Here is an 18,653-nt window from a genome sequence, read left to right on the forward strand (position 1 = left end):
GGTCCCACCAATTTTTGGCTACAGGTAGCTTGTATTTTTTGCAGATGTTTCAGTGTATCATCCCTGCTACCTTGTCATGCCTTTGTTTGTAGTCAGTCTGTGCGATCTTCTTACAACAGCTGATCAGGTGGTCCACTGTTTCATCTGCTTCTTTACAAAGGCGGCACTTGCTGTTTGTTGTGGATTTTTCTACTTTTGCTCTTATTGCATTTGTTCTTCGTGCCTGTTCTTGTGCAGCCAGTATTAAACCCTCTGTTTCTTTCTTCAAGTTGCCATTCTTAAGCCATTGCCAGGTCTTGGTGATGCCTGATTTTCCACTTATATTGTGCAAATATTGACCATGCAGTGGCTTATTTCTCAATTTTTCTGCTCGGTTCTTGACTTGTTCTTGCTTGTAGGCCTGTTTTGTTTCATTGGTGTTGAATAGTTTCTTGTTATTGACCATTTGAAGTGCATCTTCTTCACTGTCCCTTATATATTCTTCAAGGCCTCTTTTCTCCTCTTCTACTGTTTGATGGACTTGCAGCATTCCTCTTCCACCTGAGCTGCGAGGGAGGTATAGCCTATTTACATCACTGCAGGGGTGCAGAGCATGATTGATGGTCATTATTTTCCTGGTCTTATGATCTAGCATCTCTAGCTCTGCCTGGGTCCAGTCTATTATTCCTGCAGTGTATCTAATAACAGGTATAGCTCAGGTGTTTATGGCTTGTATGATGTTCCCACCATTGAGTTTGGACTTGAGGATTTTTCTGACTCTCCATGGCTGAATGTGGATTTGAACTCGTGTCTCCCCGGTCCTAGTCCAGCACTCTAACCACTACACCATGCTGGCTCTCAATTTATATAATATATTTTCCATAAGACGCCAGTAAAATTGGAGTGGAGTAGTACTCCAGAAAGTTATTTTCAAGAACTTTCTTCTGACCAGGAATAAATTTAAATTTATTTTAAATCTAAAGGAATCCATTTAAATTTAGGAATCCATTTAAATTTAGTGCAGCAAAGATTTTCCATGTACCACCTGGACCTACCCCATGGACCCCAGGTTAAGAATTCATACCCTAGGAAGCCTTTTGAGTCACTGTTGCCTTCTCGGGCCTTATAAAGACAGACCAGAGGGGGACCTGCTAAAGCATCAGGGAATATCTTTTGGCAAGGAGGCTTAGAAAGAGGAAAGCTTTGTGGGCACATTGACACGAGGATATCAGACCATGTGAGGGTTGCCCCACCTCTGGGTATTTCTGCTGCTACTGCTCAGATCTGTTTTGGCAGGATCTGAGACCAAAATCAGCATCTCTCTCTGTGTGTGGTTGTGCGGGGTCTCTTCTGGAGATGTGGAGAGGAAATGAAATGTTTTTATTCCTTGATGACACTAAAATAACAGGTTTTATTGTTTCATCACATATTATTAATGTACAATGGTTATGAGTTTTAGAAGAAAAGAAGTGTAATGGTTTATGGGTGTTGTCGAAACTCTTAACTTTTAACTTACAGAGCTGTTGATATTATTTAGATCATGAGCAGTTATAGTTCCTCCCTTGTTTATTTTCTCCACCTTGGGGTTGGGGTGCCTTGCTTGGATACCTTGTCTCTGACCTATCTCCTTTCTGAGGTCTTTTATTACACAGGCAATGAATTACCTATAGAGAGCAGATTTACTCCCCTGCCTTTGTCTAAGCCCCACTTCTCTCTTCCTTGAAGTATTTCTTGTTCAGTAAACCGGTTTTTCCTCCAAGCCTCCAGCTCACCCTCTCTCCCCTCTTAACTGCACCAACTAATTGCCCACTGACTAACTTATCTCTAACTCCCCCCTTCTCTCTCTCTGCATTCTAAGCAGTGTTTCTCTATCCTTCCCGCAGGGGTCTCGCTGCTGCTGCTGCACCCTCCCTGTCACTCAACTCCTCTGACCATACCCCCCCACCCCACATACTTACAGTAAGATTACACATCTCTATAAATATGGATTTTAAAATACATATAAACAATATCGAACAATACTTTTAAAAAATGCAAAACTTCACAGACCAGAAGGAGAACCATGTACTCAAGCTAAACCAGAGTGTGAAGAATATCAGGTGAATTGAAAAAATCCTGAGTGGTGAGGCAAACTGAGGCATGCAACATCAGACAAGCTTGAAATTTGAGGCCTACTCTATTACAGACAGACCTGAATCCTGTTACAACACCTGCTGCAAGACAGTATCAGCGAGTCCACTGGGGAGGAGCAATTAGGGTAATTAGCTTTTACATTGTGAGAGGGGCTGAACTGAAGTTCTAACTTTAGCCGCTCTTACTTAATAACTTTAAACTGGAAACCTTACAAGAACATACCAACTTGCTTTTGTTTTAAATAAATGCTTTTATCTTTTTGGTTTTACTTTATCCAGTCTCAATTTATTCCATTCTAAACTTATAGCATTTGTATCATATGAACCTAAAGGCGTAAAGAAATTACACACACACACACACATATATATATAAATTGGAGTTGTTTGGGAACCTCCAAACTGGGAAGCTCCATATGTGCAAAGTGGTTGGATCTCTGCATCAGGTAGGAGCAGAGATAAGCTACGCTGTCATACAAGCATCTCACTTTTATTGTGTAATCTATTTTTTAATAATCACCAGTTCCTAAGATCTCATTGCATCATGCTTCCAAACAACCAAGATTCCATCATACTGTAGCTGTAGGCCAAAGAACTGAACCCAGATAAGGGCTATGCAAACAAACGTTGGGGCAAGTTCGGTTCTCATAGGAACATAGGAAGCTGCTGTATGATACAAGTCAGATCACTTGTCTGATCCATCCAACTGGTCCATCCAACTCAGTATTGTCTACACAGACTAGCTTCTCCAAGGTTGCAGACAGGAGTCTCTCTCAGCCCTATCTTAGAGAAGCCAGGAAGGGAACTTGGAACCTAGATGCTCTTCCCAGAGCAGCTCCATCCCCTAAGGGGAATATCTTACAGTGCTCACACATCTAGTTTCCCATTCATATGCAACCAGGGTGGACCCTACTTAGCTAAGTGGACAAGTCATGCTTGCTACCACAAGATCAGCTCTCTCAAAGCCTCACAATGAATTCAGAAATAAAAACAAAACAATTTGCAGCCTGAAACATTGCCTCTCACTCCAGACCCTGGGTTCATTAACAACATCCGTGGTTTCATTGCTCAAATTTAGATTTGGTGCCTTGACCAAGGTACCCTTCAAACGTTCAGTTTTACCCTACTTCCTTCTTGTTGAAATAACTTTCCTAATTTCCATTATATCAGTCAGATGTAAGATTACATTAGTCAACCTATCTGTAATAGGTGTTTTGGAGCCGGTATGTTAGGTGTGTTAAAGAATAATCTCCTGGACAGATTACTAAATATTATAATGTCAGTCTGGAAGCTTGTTTTATTTTTTTGTTGGTTCAGATTTCTAATAATGCATATATTGGCCATGGTTCAAAGCCATATCAGTCAAACTGGAAGTTTAATTTAGCCCTCAGAGATGAGGAAGAGAAATGTGAGAACATTTTTTAAACAGTGTAAAAATGTGTGTGCACATGCAAGTTTGTGGTGTAAATGACATAGTTAGTTAGTTAGGATGATTCTTTTTTTTAACTTGCTATAGTTAAGTATTTATTCTTATTATATGTATTGTCTGAGAGTAGTAAAGTATCTTAAGGGGGTGCTTTTCATGAGATTAATGCTAATATCCCTTTTAGCCACTGCTTGGTTCCATCTGTTATCTCTGGGAATCTGTTTTGCACGTTTGGGAAGATTAATATTCCACTCTCATTCTACCTTCAGTGCAGCAACCTTGAGGCCGGGCTTCTAGAACCTGATTAACTTGTATGTCATTATTTAGTGCCACAGAATGAATTTCTGAATAAATTAGCCTCCTTTCTTGTCTTTGACAGATGCAAGACAAAAGTCTACCCTGATGAACTACCAAACACAAGTGTGGTCATAGTATTTCATAATGAAGCCTGGAGCACTTTGCTTCGAACTATTTACAGTGTTATGAATCGGTCTCCACACTATCTACTTTCAGAGATTATCTTGGTAGATGACGCCAGTGAAAGAGGTATGAATGAACATAAATAAAAATATGATGATGAATAAATAATAATTTGAGTATAACATGACAAGCAAAGTGATAGGAATGTGATTTTGGTTTTCATTTTCTTTTGTGTTTAAGTGCATTACTTTGAAAACTTTGGAGACAGTGCTGGCCCAAGGTGGTGGAACCCCAGGCAAAACCTGGCTTCGGCATCCCCTTCCCCGTGTGGGTGGGTGCCTCCCATTGGGTGGGCTGTCCCCTTTGCCTGCCTGGCCACCCACTTGCTCCCCTTGCTAGCTAATTCTGGGCAGCTGGCCTGCTGCCATGTGTTATAATTACATTGCCATGCTACGTGGCAATGTGATTATAATACACTATAGCAGGCCAGCTGTCCAGAAGCAGCTGGCAGAGTCAGGAGCAGCGGGTGGAAGCGGCGATGGGAGCAAGTGGACGGCCAGCCAGGTAACAGGGACGAGGAGCACCAGCTTGCTCACTTGCTCTAATGGGTGATGCACTTGCTAGTAGCATGTGACCCAGGCATGTGACCCACTTGGCACCTCAGGTGGCCGCTTAGTTCACCTAGTGGACAGGCTGGATCTGTTTGTTGATGTTCTTATGCCTGGTTTTCCAGACAGCCCGAGATGATGAAATGTCAGAGATAACAGCTAAAAAAAGTGAAGGGAAATTTGAACTGAAACCTGTTGCATGCAGGCTGGAGTTCATTTTCGAGCATCCTCCATGAAAGTGATGGAGGTAAAGAGAGAGCTTGCTTTCTGCCATCATTTCATCTGTGCAGTGGCATCCAGCAGGGCCAATTCGAGTGGTGAGAGGCTTGATAAGCGTTGAGCCCTGGAGAAGATAGATGATCCCTTGATAGCCTACTGTGACCAACTTGCAAAATACTTCACAGATAAAATCAATTTTGTTCATCATAACTTTGACACTTGTCAAGTTTCTATGGATACTCTTCAGCTTGTACAATCAGAGGATGTAGAGAGAATATTTTGAGAGGTTGGCCTACCACTTGTAATCCGTTCCCATTGTGGTTTATTGGCTCTCCTCTGGGGTTCGTCATTCATTGATTTACAGAGGCTTGCTAATCCCTTGTTAAGAGAGAGGGTTAACCTGTGGCTTTACAGAATCTCTGTTAGAATTGGTCTTTCAGAACCCCTCATTTTTTAAAAATTTATTATTCTATTTACATACTGCCCTTCCTAACATGGCTCAGGGTGGTTTACATTAAAATCAAAAACACATATTAAAACAAAATTTTAAAAAATTAAATCCTATTGATCTATCAATATACCATTATATCCTATTGATTTAAATAATACTGATCAGTGACAAATATGTCGTTCTCAAAGCATATTGTGGCTACTTATCTACTTTGTGTTTCTGGATAAGACCAATTATCTGGATTGTTTGTTTTCTGGCTTTTGATTTGGTTTTGGGACAGAGACTGCCTTGGTCATTCTGATGAATGCCATATACCTGGACATGGAGAAGTGTATTCCTGTTAGTTCTTTTGAGGGTGGCTGCTGGAATGGAATTGGGAGTTATGGTTTTACAATGGCTCTGGTCATTCTTGGAGGATAGGTCTCAGAGGGTGGTACTGAGGGCATCCTGCTTGATCCCATAGAGATTCCACAGGGTTCTTCCCTGTGTTAACATCCACATAAAGCAGCTGTTGGAGATTGTCTGGAAATTGGGTATGGGGTACTCAATATGTAGATAACTCAGCTCTATTGCTCCTTTCCATTGCCCTCCAGGGTGCCAGTGCAGGTCTTAAACCCATGTCTGAAGTAGTGAAAGCACTTGATGGGCTAACTGAGGCTTAATCCAAACAAGATGTATGTATATTGACAGAAGAACCATCTAGGTTAGGGTTTCAGCCTGTTTTGAATGCCCCTCTTCTCAGAAATCAAGTCTGCAGCTTTGGGTTACTTCTGGATCTGGCACTGGACCTGGATGTTCAGGTTGTGATGTGGCCAGGAGTACCTTTTTGCAGCTTAGACTGACATGTCAGCTGTGTCCTTTCGTTGCCCAAAATGCAGTTCTATGAGACCTGACTGGGACTTGGAGCACATGATTTAAGTATTTTACTGTCTCAGTTGGCTTCCAGTTTTTTCTGGGCTCAGTTCAGAGTATTGCTGGTGACCTTTTAAAACTTTAAATGTCCTGGGACCATGATCTATACTGGATTGTAGCCAATATAAGCCTTCCCACCTACTTGGGTTGCACAAGACTGCTCTGTCCCCCCACCCCCCTTTCTCACTGGAAGTGGTGTGGATCAAAAGGAAAGGGCCTTCTCAGCAACTGGCCCTAGGTACTGAAACCCTACCCTCCAGGAAGCCTGTTTGCCCACATTGTTTTTGGTCTTTTAGCACATCACGAAAACTTTCTTAGATGGCTTTTGAAAATGCAGTAATACAGTTTGACTTGCTGCTGCTCTCTGCTGTTTTCTGTCTCATATTTTTTGGCAAAATCATATTTTTATTTGGCTTTTAAGATGTCTTGGGGTGTCTTAGGAGTTTATGAAAGTGCTTTATGCTAAGTTAAACCATTGTACCATCTAGGTCATCGTACCATTGTTTACACTGACAAGGAGCAGGTTTCCCAAATTTCAGATAGGGATATTTCCTATCCCTACATGGAGATGCCAGGAATTGAACCAGAGCTTCTGTATATAAAGGAGCTATGCCCCCCTTCTCCCCTAGAAAGATGCGCTAAGAATGTTTATAATAGACAAATATTGAGCCAAGTCTTACGATCCGCAACACCTGGTTCTGCAGGGTGAGCAGGAAGAGCAGGCTAAGCCCGCTTTCCCCGCTCACGAGAGGAAAGGGAGCCCTAGGTGGCCAGATCGGCCACCCACATGATTGCTGGCTCCATGATGGAGCCGACAGGGGCTGGGGAACTCAGGGGCCGCGTGCTCCCCCAAGCACCAGTATGCCCTGCGTGAGTGCGCAGGGCATACTGGGGAGACCCCCGAGCCGGGAGGCGGTTTTTCGCCCCCTGGCTGGGGGTCTACTCATGAGTAGGTGCAGCGCGAAGCCGCACCGTGGCTACTCACGATTCTAAAAACCAGGCTTGCAGAGCATTCACTCCGCAAACCTGGTTTTTTACCAGGGGTTCCCGAGTGGGTTACCCGCTCTAGAACCACCGGGCTCGTAGATGAGCCCGGTGGTTCTCACGTATAGCAAAAATTGGGTTCTCACGTATAGCAAAAATCTCCTAGCCCAATTTTTGCTAATTGTGTGAATGGCCCCATTATCTCATTCTTCAGGCCTTTTGCTTTGACCAGAGTAATCTTAATTCTGTTTTCTGCTGCTCCATCCATGCTGTGTTCTCAGAAGGGTTGTGCTTTTAGCAGTCAGCCACACTGGTTACATCTCTTTTTCTACAGCCAGGTAGACATTCTTTCTGTGCTTGGAAAGCAAGTTCTGTGAAGAGTCTTCTACAGCCTGCTAAGGATATTACAGGGTTTCAGAGGCAGGATAAATCATAAATCAATTAGGACAAATATTGAAGGGAGCTCTAGTTTCCCTAAGAGGAATTGTTCCCAGTAGTCAAGAGTGTGGTTCTCTTCTGCTCCATTAGTATAAGTGGGACCATTTGGCCATCTCTTTGCATCAAAATTGTGAGAAGCATTTTCTGCTATATCAGGAATATCCCTTTGCAGACGTTTGAAAGATCCTTCTTTTGCACTTTTGATATTGGAAACACATACTCTCCTTTCCCCTAAGGTACTCTGCCTTCTGGGAGCACACAAGGAGGTAGGGGTGTGTGTGTGTGTGTGTGTGTGTTTGTGTGTGTGGTGAGTGGGTGGAGGGTGAATACCCAAGTTAACCTTTACATCAGTTGTAAGAGACTACCCTACATCTGCTCCATTTGGCCTGCTTCTCCTGGCATGGTATTCACAGGTACATTCTTACAACACTGGATGCTATTGCTAGCCTTCCTCAACTCACAACTCAAAACATCACCCAGTGCTCTTTGCTTCCTGCTCTTTCTTTGCTGGCATTGTTCCCCTTCTTTGTTCTATAAATGACAAAATGTCTCTTGCTGTGTGTGTGGTTCCGCCCCCGCCCGCTCCTGATTCAGAATCTTTTGACCTTTGCATATTTATATGTTAGAGTGTTGTAAGGAGCTACTCTTTCAGCCAGCAGCATGGCCTTAACTACACAATTCTATTCTGTATTCCTCTTGGCTTCTGCATTTAGGATGAACAAACACTTTGTTGTATTTTCTTTCTTAATTGCATTTGGCAGATTTTCTGAAGGCTCCATTAGAGAATTATGTGAAAAATTTGCAAGTGCCAGTAAAAATTATTAGAATGGAACAGCGGTCAGGACTGATTCGAGCTCGGCTTAGAGGAGCAGCAGCTTCCAAGGGCCGGGTCATAACTTTCCTGGATGCACACTGTGAATGCACTTTAGGCTGGCTGGAGCCCCTGCTGGCAAGAATAAAGGAAGACAGGTGAGAATCAAGGACTGTTGCACAGCGCTTGTATTATGGCAACACCCACCAGGAGATCTTTAACTAGGGGGCCATTTAATTGGGTGTTACTAACTACTCTGCTCACATAGTTTCATTCTCAGTTGTGGGAAATGTCTTCTGTGCTGAGAATATAAGCATCAACCTGAGGTGGTCATCTTTTCCAATTTTGAAAAAGCAAATTGAGATAATCTTTCTGTGTTCTCTTCTAAAATGAATGTTTGGCAAACATTTTTACAAAGGCTTCAACTTTTATCTGATTGCAAATAGTTTTCTTGATTTACAAAGGTTGTCACCATTAATGAAACAGAATACATTTTTTTAAAAAAGTTGATTGGTTGTATCCTAACCTTTATGGGCATAAGAAAGTTTGTACAAGCCCTTCCCTCCCACAGGAGCTGCCTAAGACCCCACAAAAGCCACTGTTAGGGTTGGGGAACCCTTGGGGATGGAGCACAGGATGCTGCAGGAGGAGGAAGGGGCTCCTCAAATCAGCACAAGCACCTTTCAGATGCTCCTGAGGAGTAGGGCTTGTGGGGAGTGGCTGCTGTGGGAAAGAGGGTAATCTTCCTTCTGCCTGCTGAATTTAGGATACAACACTCTGATTTTTAATACGTCACTAAGAAACGCAAAGGTGGCATGGACCATCTTAAATGAGGCCCTTCTTTGTTAAGAAGGAAATATTTACAGTGTGTGTGCATAGTCATATTAAAATAGAGTTCTTTTTCTTCAGAACTATTATTTTATTTATAGCAAATATATGCAGATTTACTAGATTAAGACATATGTGATCCATACGCTAAGATTTCATTAACTAATGATGATAGTTTCAAAATACCCTCTGAATTATATTTGAGTTATTGATACTGCTACTCATGATATTCATTGACTTGGATCCAAATTTACTTGTGTGGGAGTAAATTCCCTTTCCCATCCCTGGCGGCACTACTTCTCACACTGTATTGACTTTCAGGATGCACAAGCAACTGAAGCTGGAAGAGGGTGGGGTAAATAAAATGGTGTGCTGGCAGAAATGCTTTTTGTTTCTGTAAGAAATGGAACCAAGCCGTAATGTGTAAACTCAATTTTGTTGTTGTTTCTATGGCTCTCAGCTGTTAATAGCATTGTCAAACTAATTTGTCATCTTTGCTTTCACTTTTACAATTTGGATTATGTACACTCAATTTCTTCCATTTGCTTGCTTCACATTAGGTTACTTAGAGACAACAAAAATACATGTTTCAGGTTGTTTTCTAGCAGACAGGCCCTCACACGTGAAAAGTTATTTTGATTTCTGTCCAAACTGATACAGCTGGAATTTAAAAACCAAGATAAACCAATAACAGCCTTGTATGACATTGTCAGCTGCAGATTGTGGGATTTGCTCCATTATCGCCATATAGTGCTCATCAAGTTTAATTTTGTGAGCAAAGCACATATAACTCAAGGGGAGAAAGTGTAATCCAGAGCAAGTTGTTTGTTTCAATCTCACCAAGTTCAATAGGAGGTCGGTGTGCCTAAAGTGCTATGGATAATAATCCAGCAATGTCCATCCACTTGTAGAAGCAGGCTTTTGTGAATATATCTATACTTGGATTATGAATTGTGTGGCAAACAAGTCTGCTCATTGAAGCCCTTTACCTGTTTCAGCTGTACACAAAGCCCTCTTCAAAAACCAGTATAGGCTGGGTTCAGACATAACACGAAACCGGAGGTTGGCGAATCCACAGTTTCAATTTTAAATTGTAGATTGCATCTCAGATGTTGGTCCAGCTGTGGTTTGGCAGCCTCCAATTGCAGGCAAGGGGGGCCCCTCCTAGTTGCCCAGCCACTGAGGCCTATCCCAGCAAGCTCTACAGCCAGACTGTGGGCAAAGTGTCAGCATGTCAGTGGAGCGGCCATGATGGCCATAATCCCAAAGGGAACCAACCAAGCGTATTCAAGCCTTTTCAGAGCCATCCGTCCGCCCTAGCTGTGGAAAGGGCATCTAAATCCCTTTAAATGCCATGCAATGCTTCTGGCAGCGATGGCACTGCTGCTGCCCCCCAAAAGAGCCCTGCACCCAAATAGTTACACAAAAGTACTATTTCAGGGCAGACAGGCTTGGAGGCACTATTTCCCTGTTACTCAGGGAAGCAAAGGGAAAATGATGATTTCCCAGGAGGGGTAATGTAGATGAAGGAGGGCAAAGGATCCTGGGGGGGTCTGTCCCACTGTTACCTAGAATGGTGCTGTGAGGGATCACCCCATCAAAGCAGTCCATGCAGACCAAACCAAACTCCAGCTCCACCAGCAGCTTGCTGTCGGTAGTCTTGCCCTCTCATGAGAGGGCCAGTCTACCGGGGAGGACCATGGGACATTAGCCCTAGGTCTCCCTTTGGACTGCATGCTCACAAGTTAAACTAACCCGCCAAAGGGCCCTCCCCAACTCTACATGGTAAAAGATAGAACAGAATCTCTACACCCTCCTCCCTGTGGAGTCTTGAACACACCCAAAGAAGATTTTGACACTCCATGTGCCATAGCCTGGCCTCAAGCATGAACAAGGGGAACACCAGGTTCTGGAACAGACCTTTAAGCCTATTCAGAATTCCCGGGTTCAGTCTAGCGTTGCACCGTATGCAGATCTGCCGATCGGGGAAATTGTGTCCCCATGGCCTGGCACTCTTTTGAGCGAGTGCGTTCCACCCTAGCTTGGCATACTCTGTCTTCAAAGTAGTGGGCACTCTCCTTTGATAGGAGCACTACATACCCTGGTGACCAGGCCTGATAATGAGTAAGCCTGGGGATTGCAAACCCTCAAAGGGAAAGAGCTGGGCCCCCCTTCCCCAACTCTTCTGTGAAAAAAAATAGAACTTAGCTACTTCAGAATCCCTGATTGAGGCTGCCTTTTTAAGCCCAACCTCAGGCACACCCACCCAGCTATTTTCTTCCCTCCTGGAGCTGTGATAGGGTGTTCTCTTCATGTTGCCATTAGGGATGTGTATGGAACTGGCAATGGCCAGTTCAGCGGCAGGGGGGAAGTTATCTTTAAGGACAAGGGAGGGTGCCCTTACCTCCCACCCCCGCATTTCCTCCACCGGCGATGTGTTTAAAAATGGTCCGGCGGGGTGGTAGCGTACCTCCTTGCCGCCCTGATGTGCATCGGACTGGAAGTACCTGGTCCAACATGCACATCTTTTAAATCCAGCCCCAGGCATATCTACTCCCGGCACTATGATGGGGTGCCCTGCTTACATTGTCACCTGCAGTGTTTGTGCTTGTGAATGTACACCATTGTTGCTTCCTTCTCAGGGAGCAAAGCACTTTGAGCCTATCTAGTCATCCCATCTGCTTTCTCTCCTGCTTGCCGGGTACAGGGAGTGAGGGACAGATTTGGAAGAGGAAATGCCCCTGTGTGACTGTGCTGCTTGACAGGCTGGCAAGCCAGTTATGCAGCATGGTGGTGTCCCTCTTGCCGGGCAACTCCACAGCTAAGAGGGTGACAGGAGGGATGGGGCTGCTGCTCAGATTGCTGGCCAGCAAGAAACACCACAGGCATGGAGCTGCTACGTCTGCATCACCATGTCTGCATCACGTCAGCATCACCACCTCTATGATTGTGGTTTGAAAATCAGCAGAAAACTGCGGTTATGGCAGCATCCAGGTTCAGTGGCCATACCAGAGGTCTCAGTGACAAACCTTTGTGCAAACCGAAGGGTCAAATTGGTTCAAATTGGAGTTTGGTGAGGCAAATTGCAGGTCACTTTTGGCCTGAAACCACAGTTTCCCGAACTCAGACATACTGGAGTTCCAACCTCTGCCCCATTTAACTCTGGTTTCATGTTACATCTGAACCCGGCCATAGTGTCAGTGGTTGCAAGTGGTTCAGGAAGGAGAGATTTAGTCTACTAGATTTAGTCCTCTGCTTCCCAGTCTGTTCTACTGGAACAGAGCCTTGGCAGCTGTACACATGTATATCTGGATTTGGGCCAGAAAACTTCATTCGATCGGAAACTATATATGCATGTTTGTTTTTTGTTTTATAGGAAGATTGTTGTTTGTCCAATTATTGATGTGATCAGTGATGACACTTTTGAATATATGGCTGGGTCAGACATGACTTATGGAGGTTTTAACTGGAAACTTAATTTCCGTTGGTATCCTGTACCCCAGAGGGAAATGGACAGAAGGAAAGGAGACAGAACATTGCCTGTAAGGTAAGAGGTAGGGACAATGAACATTTGATAGTTAACCACTTTGTACATATATGGTACAAAGTTTACCACTTTGGTACATATTTGGTAGAAATGTCATATATTTGCATAAATCTAATCAGAATTATAAACAGAATATTGATTTAATGCATCCATAGATCATCATAACAATAAAAGATGGACTTTCACAAAGTCCATGAAATATATCAGTCCTTGAAATACATCAGAGCTGAGAAGGTGTTCTAAACTGCCTTGTATTCTTGCCATTTGAATTTTTAAAAAACCTTTGAACATTCTTCTGTTTGTGTTTTGCAAGTTTAATATTAGTAACATTGGTCAGACTGTAGTTTTAAGCAAACTGGTCCACAGAAAAGTATGGACTTGGAGCCTAAAACATTGCTGAAGTCTCCTAAGGATGGTCTCTAATACTTATGTGTTCTGTTCCGGCAAGGGGTAGACATCTGTGGGAAAGGGTTTAAGAATGTGTGCCGCCCCATGCTTGCATGAGAGGTTGTTGCCGAAGGTGGGATGGCACAAAGCATCCTTGGGCAGTTGTCAAGGGCCCAGCACACCATGGGGGACAACTAATAATGTCTGCCTTCCCGAGGATTGGGTCTATCCAGTAACCAGTGTGGCTACTGGCCAGTTGGGCCCCCTTTCCCCTTGGCATGGCAGCTAATAACAGCAACAGCATTCTAGGCAGTGGTTGCTGCTTGCCATGTTTCTCCTCCAAGTGTCCCATTGCATCTGCCACCACAGTAAGAGGTGGGGCCACCGTGTAGGAAGGGTCTACCAAAGGTCATCTTGCCAAGATCCCCTTTAAACCTGGACTGGCCCTGGGAATGAAGTAGGGATTTATATCTACAGCTTATACCCTCCAACACTGCACAGTTGAACACAGCCTTCTAGATTATCGCCTGATGCTCCCTCCACACACATTGGTGAAGCTCTTCCCTGCCTCTCCGCGTTATGTTTATTTGTTCTGAAATAACCTTCTGATGAAAGTGGGTAGTAAAGTGATTATAACAGTTTACTTTTAGAAATGACTTTAAGAATGTTTAATAGAGTGTGTAGCCTCACATGAATCTAGTTGTACTTTATTATAGAATTACTTCAATCCACATATGGCTAGGGATAAGCAAATTCTCCCTGTTTCATCCCATAATTATTTCAAGATTCCAATATCCCTTCTGGTACTATTCCAGTCAAATCCTGGCAGGACATCTGAATTTTGAAATGTTAGAATGGATGCTGCATATACACTCTAAATTGGGCATAAAATGACAAAATACAGTAAATAAATATGACCCCATTCTTGGTATCCAATCCCACAATCCCATCCCACAGCACAGATCCCACAAGGTCCGGCAGCTAATGAGGCAAGGCAGAGTTGGCTGGTAAAGCACCATGGACAGGTCCATGGAATTCATTGATTCAACTGCAACAGAGATAGACTGAGCTCTTCAATATCTCTGAGTTCAGTCTACCCCTGCTGAGCTCTGCTAGTAGTCTGGCACAACTATTCCTCTGCAGTTGATCCTGCCTCACCTGTCATCAGCGCCAACCTGCATATATAAGGGAGAATGATGGAAGGGGAGGAGATGGCTCCCAGAGGTGCTTGGGATGGTGTTCAGGCTCTCTGTGGGTGCTGTCTTGAGCGGGCTTCATCTCTCAAACTCTGCTTCAGGCTGGGTTTGGTGCTGGGGTCAGGACACCCCTGGCTTTTAAAAGTGCAAATGTTAAAAACAAACTTTGTGCTATTTACTCTAGCACAATTGCATGATTACAAAATATTTGAAAACACATAGTCCCTTTGTGAGGGTGGGTGGGTTTCCTTAATTTATTGTTAGTCTGTTTTTACTGCAACCCCCCCCCCCCAAAAAAAAACAACAACCAAAAAACCCACACCCCTTTGTCTGGCTTTCAAATTTCTGAACATATATGGCTTAGCAATGGATTTTGACACGCTGGTAATTCTCTCTGTGTGTGTAAGTGTAAGGTATGCAGTATACTAGCATTTTGTATCTGTGAGCATGCTTGTGTATGAAAGTCCAGATGCATCTGCCCCTTCCTCTCAGGTTCAAACCACATTTGACCTGAGATATCCATGTTCAGATTTCCCAATATCTTTTCTTTATTTCAAAACATCTGCAGGGATGTGCTTGGAGAAGTAGTGCTGGAAGAGGAGTGCTTAAGCCTTTTGGCCCTCCTGCAGCTGTTGGACTACAACTCCCAACATCCCTAACTATTGACCACTGTGGCTAGAAATGATGGGAGTTGTAGTCCAAAAACTTCTGGGGGGCTGAAGTTGTGCAGCCCTGCCTTAGTATCAAAAATGGAAACTGTCAATGGCAAATGCAGGTGATTGAAGCAAATGTAACCTGCATGCAGCAGCCCAGATCCCAGCAGTACATGGGTGGGGTCAGAGATGTCAGGCACAGGTTAGCTACTGTCCGGTACTATAGTCTTGAAGCCATCCACCCGATTCCCACATTGAGGAAAAGGGAAATAGCTCAGGCAGCATATTCACTCTCATTGGTTCGGGGAAGAGGGGAGAGTTCTGTTAACACTGTTGCAATCAACTATGTCTGGATGAGAACTATTATCTTGAGTTGATGAGCTTGCTTAATCTCCACCATAATGAACTTCCGATATCAGGGATTCAATATGTTAAATATGACTGCCTACATCAGTAATGAGACCTCTGGCTTTCATTTTAGAAGCATCTTTAATCTTCGCTGTTACAAAGAATTTTTTGAAAAGATAACTACACTAAAAAGCCAGAAATCAAATAACAGAAGAACCTAAGGAAGCTTAAAATGCCAATATATCATCAAAACAATATGAGCGAATATGACTATTTTGGATTGTCATCCATCTGTTCCTATTGCCTTTTAAATTTTATTTTATTTTAATATTGAGATCTTTCAGTGAACTTTTGACTAATGTGAGAAAGGATGTAATTAGTCACAGACTGCATCGTTCTGATACACATGAAAAGCTATTCAATTTCTATTGCCTGTGATTTATAACGAATTAGTTGGATGCATATTTTTTCTGTGGGTTTTCCCCTCAGTTCAGATAGTTTAGTGTGGCTTTAATTTGATTAAATATGTTAAAAAGAACAGAGTACTGGGAGGACAATTTTTTATCCATTGCACAGCAGCTCTCATATTTTAATCATTAACAGTGTTACTGCTCCTTCAAATTATATATAATAGACAACTTTTGAGTATGCTAAACTATGAATACGGCAAAACAAACTTTAGATAAGGCTAGCCACAACAATTTAAAATGTAGATCCATGTTATGTAGTAAGAGTATAATGACATGGGCTTCAGGGAATTGAATATCCTTTAAAAGACTAAGTTCCCATTTGCACTGAGCACTGTTGGTGAGCACATAGATATTTGTGTTGCGTAGATGGAGTGATAATAGGAGGGTACACCAGAATTAGTAAAAGCTATGTTGTACCAACATAGGCCTTATTGTCTCTCTGCATCCTATCCCCTGCTAACTGGGCCAAGGGGAACCTTTTAAAAGTGATGATTCTCTTATTCAGCAGGGAGAGAGCAACTGGCCCTATCCATACCCAGCACAGCATCCCTCCAGTGGCTGTTGCTGGAGTCTATCTTACATTTCTTTGTAGATTGTGAGCCCTTTGGGGACAGGGAGTCTGTCAGTCTGTCTATTTGTCTGTCTTTCTGTCTCTGTCTGTCTATCATTTCTCTATATAAACAGCTTTGGAAACTTTTTTTAAAAAGTGGTGTATAAATATTTGTTGTAGTTGCTGTATTCTTGGGCTGTGCATTCACCAAATTTCAGGTTGTCCAGTTGTCAGGGAGTACCTTAATGATGTTGATTATTAACTCTAGGCAGTTAATAGATTTATCCCTCAGGAGCCCCTATACTTGGCACTTCCAAGCATCACCCCCCGCCCTCGTGATTTCCTGAGTTGACCAATCATAATGCCGCCCTGCTTTTCAGTCGGAACTTCCAATTTTGGAAAAAACAGATTTTAAAACTGACTTCTCTGGTGCCTCCCAGACTGTGGATTCCCCAGGCCTATGAGGCTTATTGGGAAATCAGTTTCTGACTGTAGCTGGTTTAGCTGCACAGATAACTGCTAGCTGCATGACCAATGACATTTCAGAGGTAATTTAATAAAATATCATGTCATAACCCTCTGTGATTACCAAACAAAAAAGAATAAAATAAAATAAAGCCCAAAATGTTATCTTTATAATCACTGAAAAGGAGGCATGATCTTTTTGGAATCCTTTATTCTCAAGTTACCTACTGCTCACTCAAGTAGAGCAATTTTTTCACAGGTAAGCCTCCTGCAGTAATGTTGGCACCAGTTCTCTGTCAGGCCCAAACACCATTTAAATGTGATACCTTTAGATCCACTGTAGTTTTCATTGTAGGGGCCAGAAGCCAGTGACAGCGTCATGACTAATTGCTTATTGGGCTTGTGTGAAGCTTCAGAAGAAGCTGAAAAGCTGCAAAGTCCCTCTAGCATCATCTGGAAGTTACCATTCCCACCATCCAGTGCCAGTGGGCTCCTTTCAGGGAAACAGAGCCCTTTTGAGCCCCTGCACTGTACTGAAAGGCCTGCACTGAAAAGTAGGAAGTGTAGCCTTTCCCAGTGTCTTCCCCTCAGAGCTCTTCAGAGGGCTCCACCTCTCTTAAGGGCTCACTCAGCACTGAGAAAAGCACAGTGCAGAGGTCAGCACTGTGAGAAGCAGCCCTCACACTGAAGGTTTCTTGCCAAAGTGGCTTCCTCTTGAAAAATAGTGTACATCACTGGCCTAATTTAAAACTCAGAAATATAGGAGTGATCAAAATGTGCTCAATTTTAACCAGGAAAAATAAAAGGTTCTACATGCCCATTTGTGAAGACTATGGCCACATTCACACGTAACATGAAACCGGAGTTGAAGAGCCCTCCGGTTACAATTTGTGTACATCCAAATGCTGGCAACTGCAGTGCCAACTGAAAATGGACCGTCAGTTTCCCTCCCCAGACTCTGATATGAACCTTTTGGTTTGTAGTGAGTTTTGCCACCTGGACCTCCAGTTTAGCAGTCTGGCTGTTCCACAACCAGAGTTGAGGGAGGAAGCTCCTCCCTTACTCCAGCTGCTATTGATTACCAGGGTTGTCCTTCAGTCAAGAAGGAAGCCCAGGCAGCCAGTTCCTCCTCCTCTCTGCAGTCTTGCTGACTGCAGAGAGGGAGGTCTCTGTTACATCCGAATTTGGATGGGAGAGAAGGGGGAGGGGAAGAGCAGGACTGCAGGTCCATTGGACCCACGGTTCCATGTTACGTGCAAATGTGATTCGTGGTGAAATGTGATAACATGGTGATTCTCTTTTATTTAGCAGGGGGAGAGTAACTGGCCCTATCCACCCCCAGCACAGTACCTCCAGTGACTGTTGCTGGTGTCTATCTTATGTTTCTTTTTAGATTATGAGCCCTTTGGGGACAGAGATCCATCTTATTTATTTATTTGTGTAAACCGCCCTGAGCCAGTTTTGGAAGGGCAGTATAGAAATCGAATAAACAAACAAACAAATGTGGCCCATGAGATTCATTTTATTTGAAATAAAAGTCAATATAAGTGGTTATTGTGTGCCTTCAGAATTACAAGCAGCTGTGTCATTTGCTATGCCATGTTGTGAGATTATTAAGGAGTTAAAATAACAGAATATCAGCCTTTCCTCGAATTACTAGGATTTATGGCAAAGGTTAATTAATTCAGTGAATCTGTTGTAAAAGCCTGCAGGTAATTGTCATTTAAGACGGTTGTAAAAAAGAACTTTAAGTAGAATCTATTTCTGGAAAAAGGAACTTTATCATATCCGCAGTGAGTAGAAGCTATGGGTATCATTTTTTAAACAGTAAT

At 43.1% G+C, this 18,653-nt stretch overlaps 1 protein-coding gene across 6 annotated transcripts in view; it reads left to right on the plus strand.

Annotated features, from left to right (window-relative positions):
* The window catches only part of GALNT13 (polypeptide N-acetylgalactosaminyltransferase 13), a 374,841-nt gene that overhangs the window by 161,544 nt on the left and 194,644 nt on the right, over positions 1-18,653 (plus strand). For 5 of the 6 annotated variants that reach the window (XR_008309490.1, XM_053259309.1, XM_053259330.1 and 2 more), the window contains 3 exons: positions 3,914-4,080; positions 8,328-8,535; positions 12,582-12,752. Coding sequence is in view for 5 of the 6 variants with exons in the window: in XM_053259309.1 (XP_053115284.1) it covers positions 3,914-4,080; positions 8,328-8,535; positions 12,582-12,752 (546 nt within the window). In the remaining variant the exon portion in view is untranslated. The remainder of the gene's footprint in view (positions 1-3,913; positions 4,081-8,327; positions 8,536-12,581; positions 12,753-18,653) is intronic. The other variant, XM_053259345.1, reaches the window with a different exon arrangement.

Source organism: Hemicordylus capensis, chromosome 1 (genome assembly GCF_027244095.1).
Source record: "Hemicordylus capensis ecotype Gifberg chromosome 1, rHemCap1.1.pri, whole genome shotgun sequence".
Lineage (NCBI taxonomy): Eukaryota > Metazoa > Chordata > Lepidosauria > Squamata > Cordylidae > Hemicordylus > Hemicordylus capensis.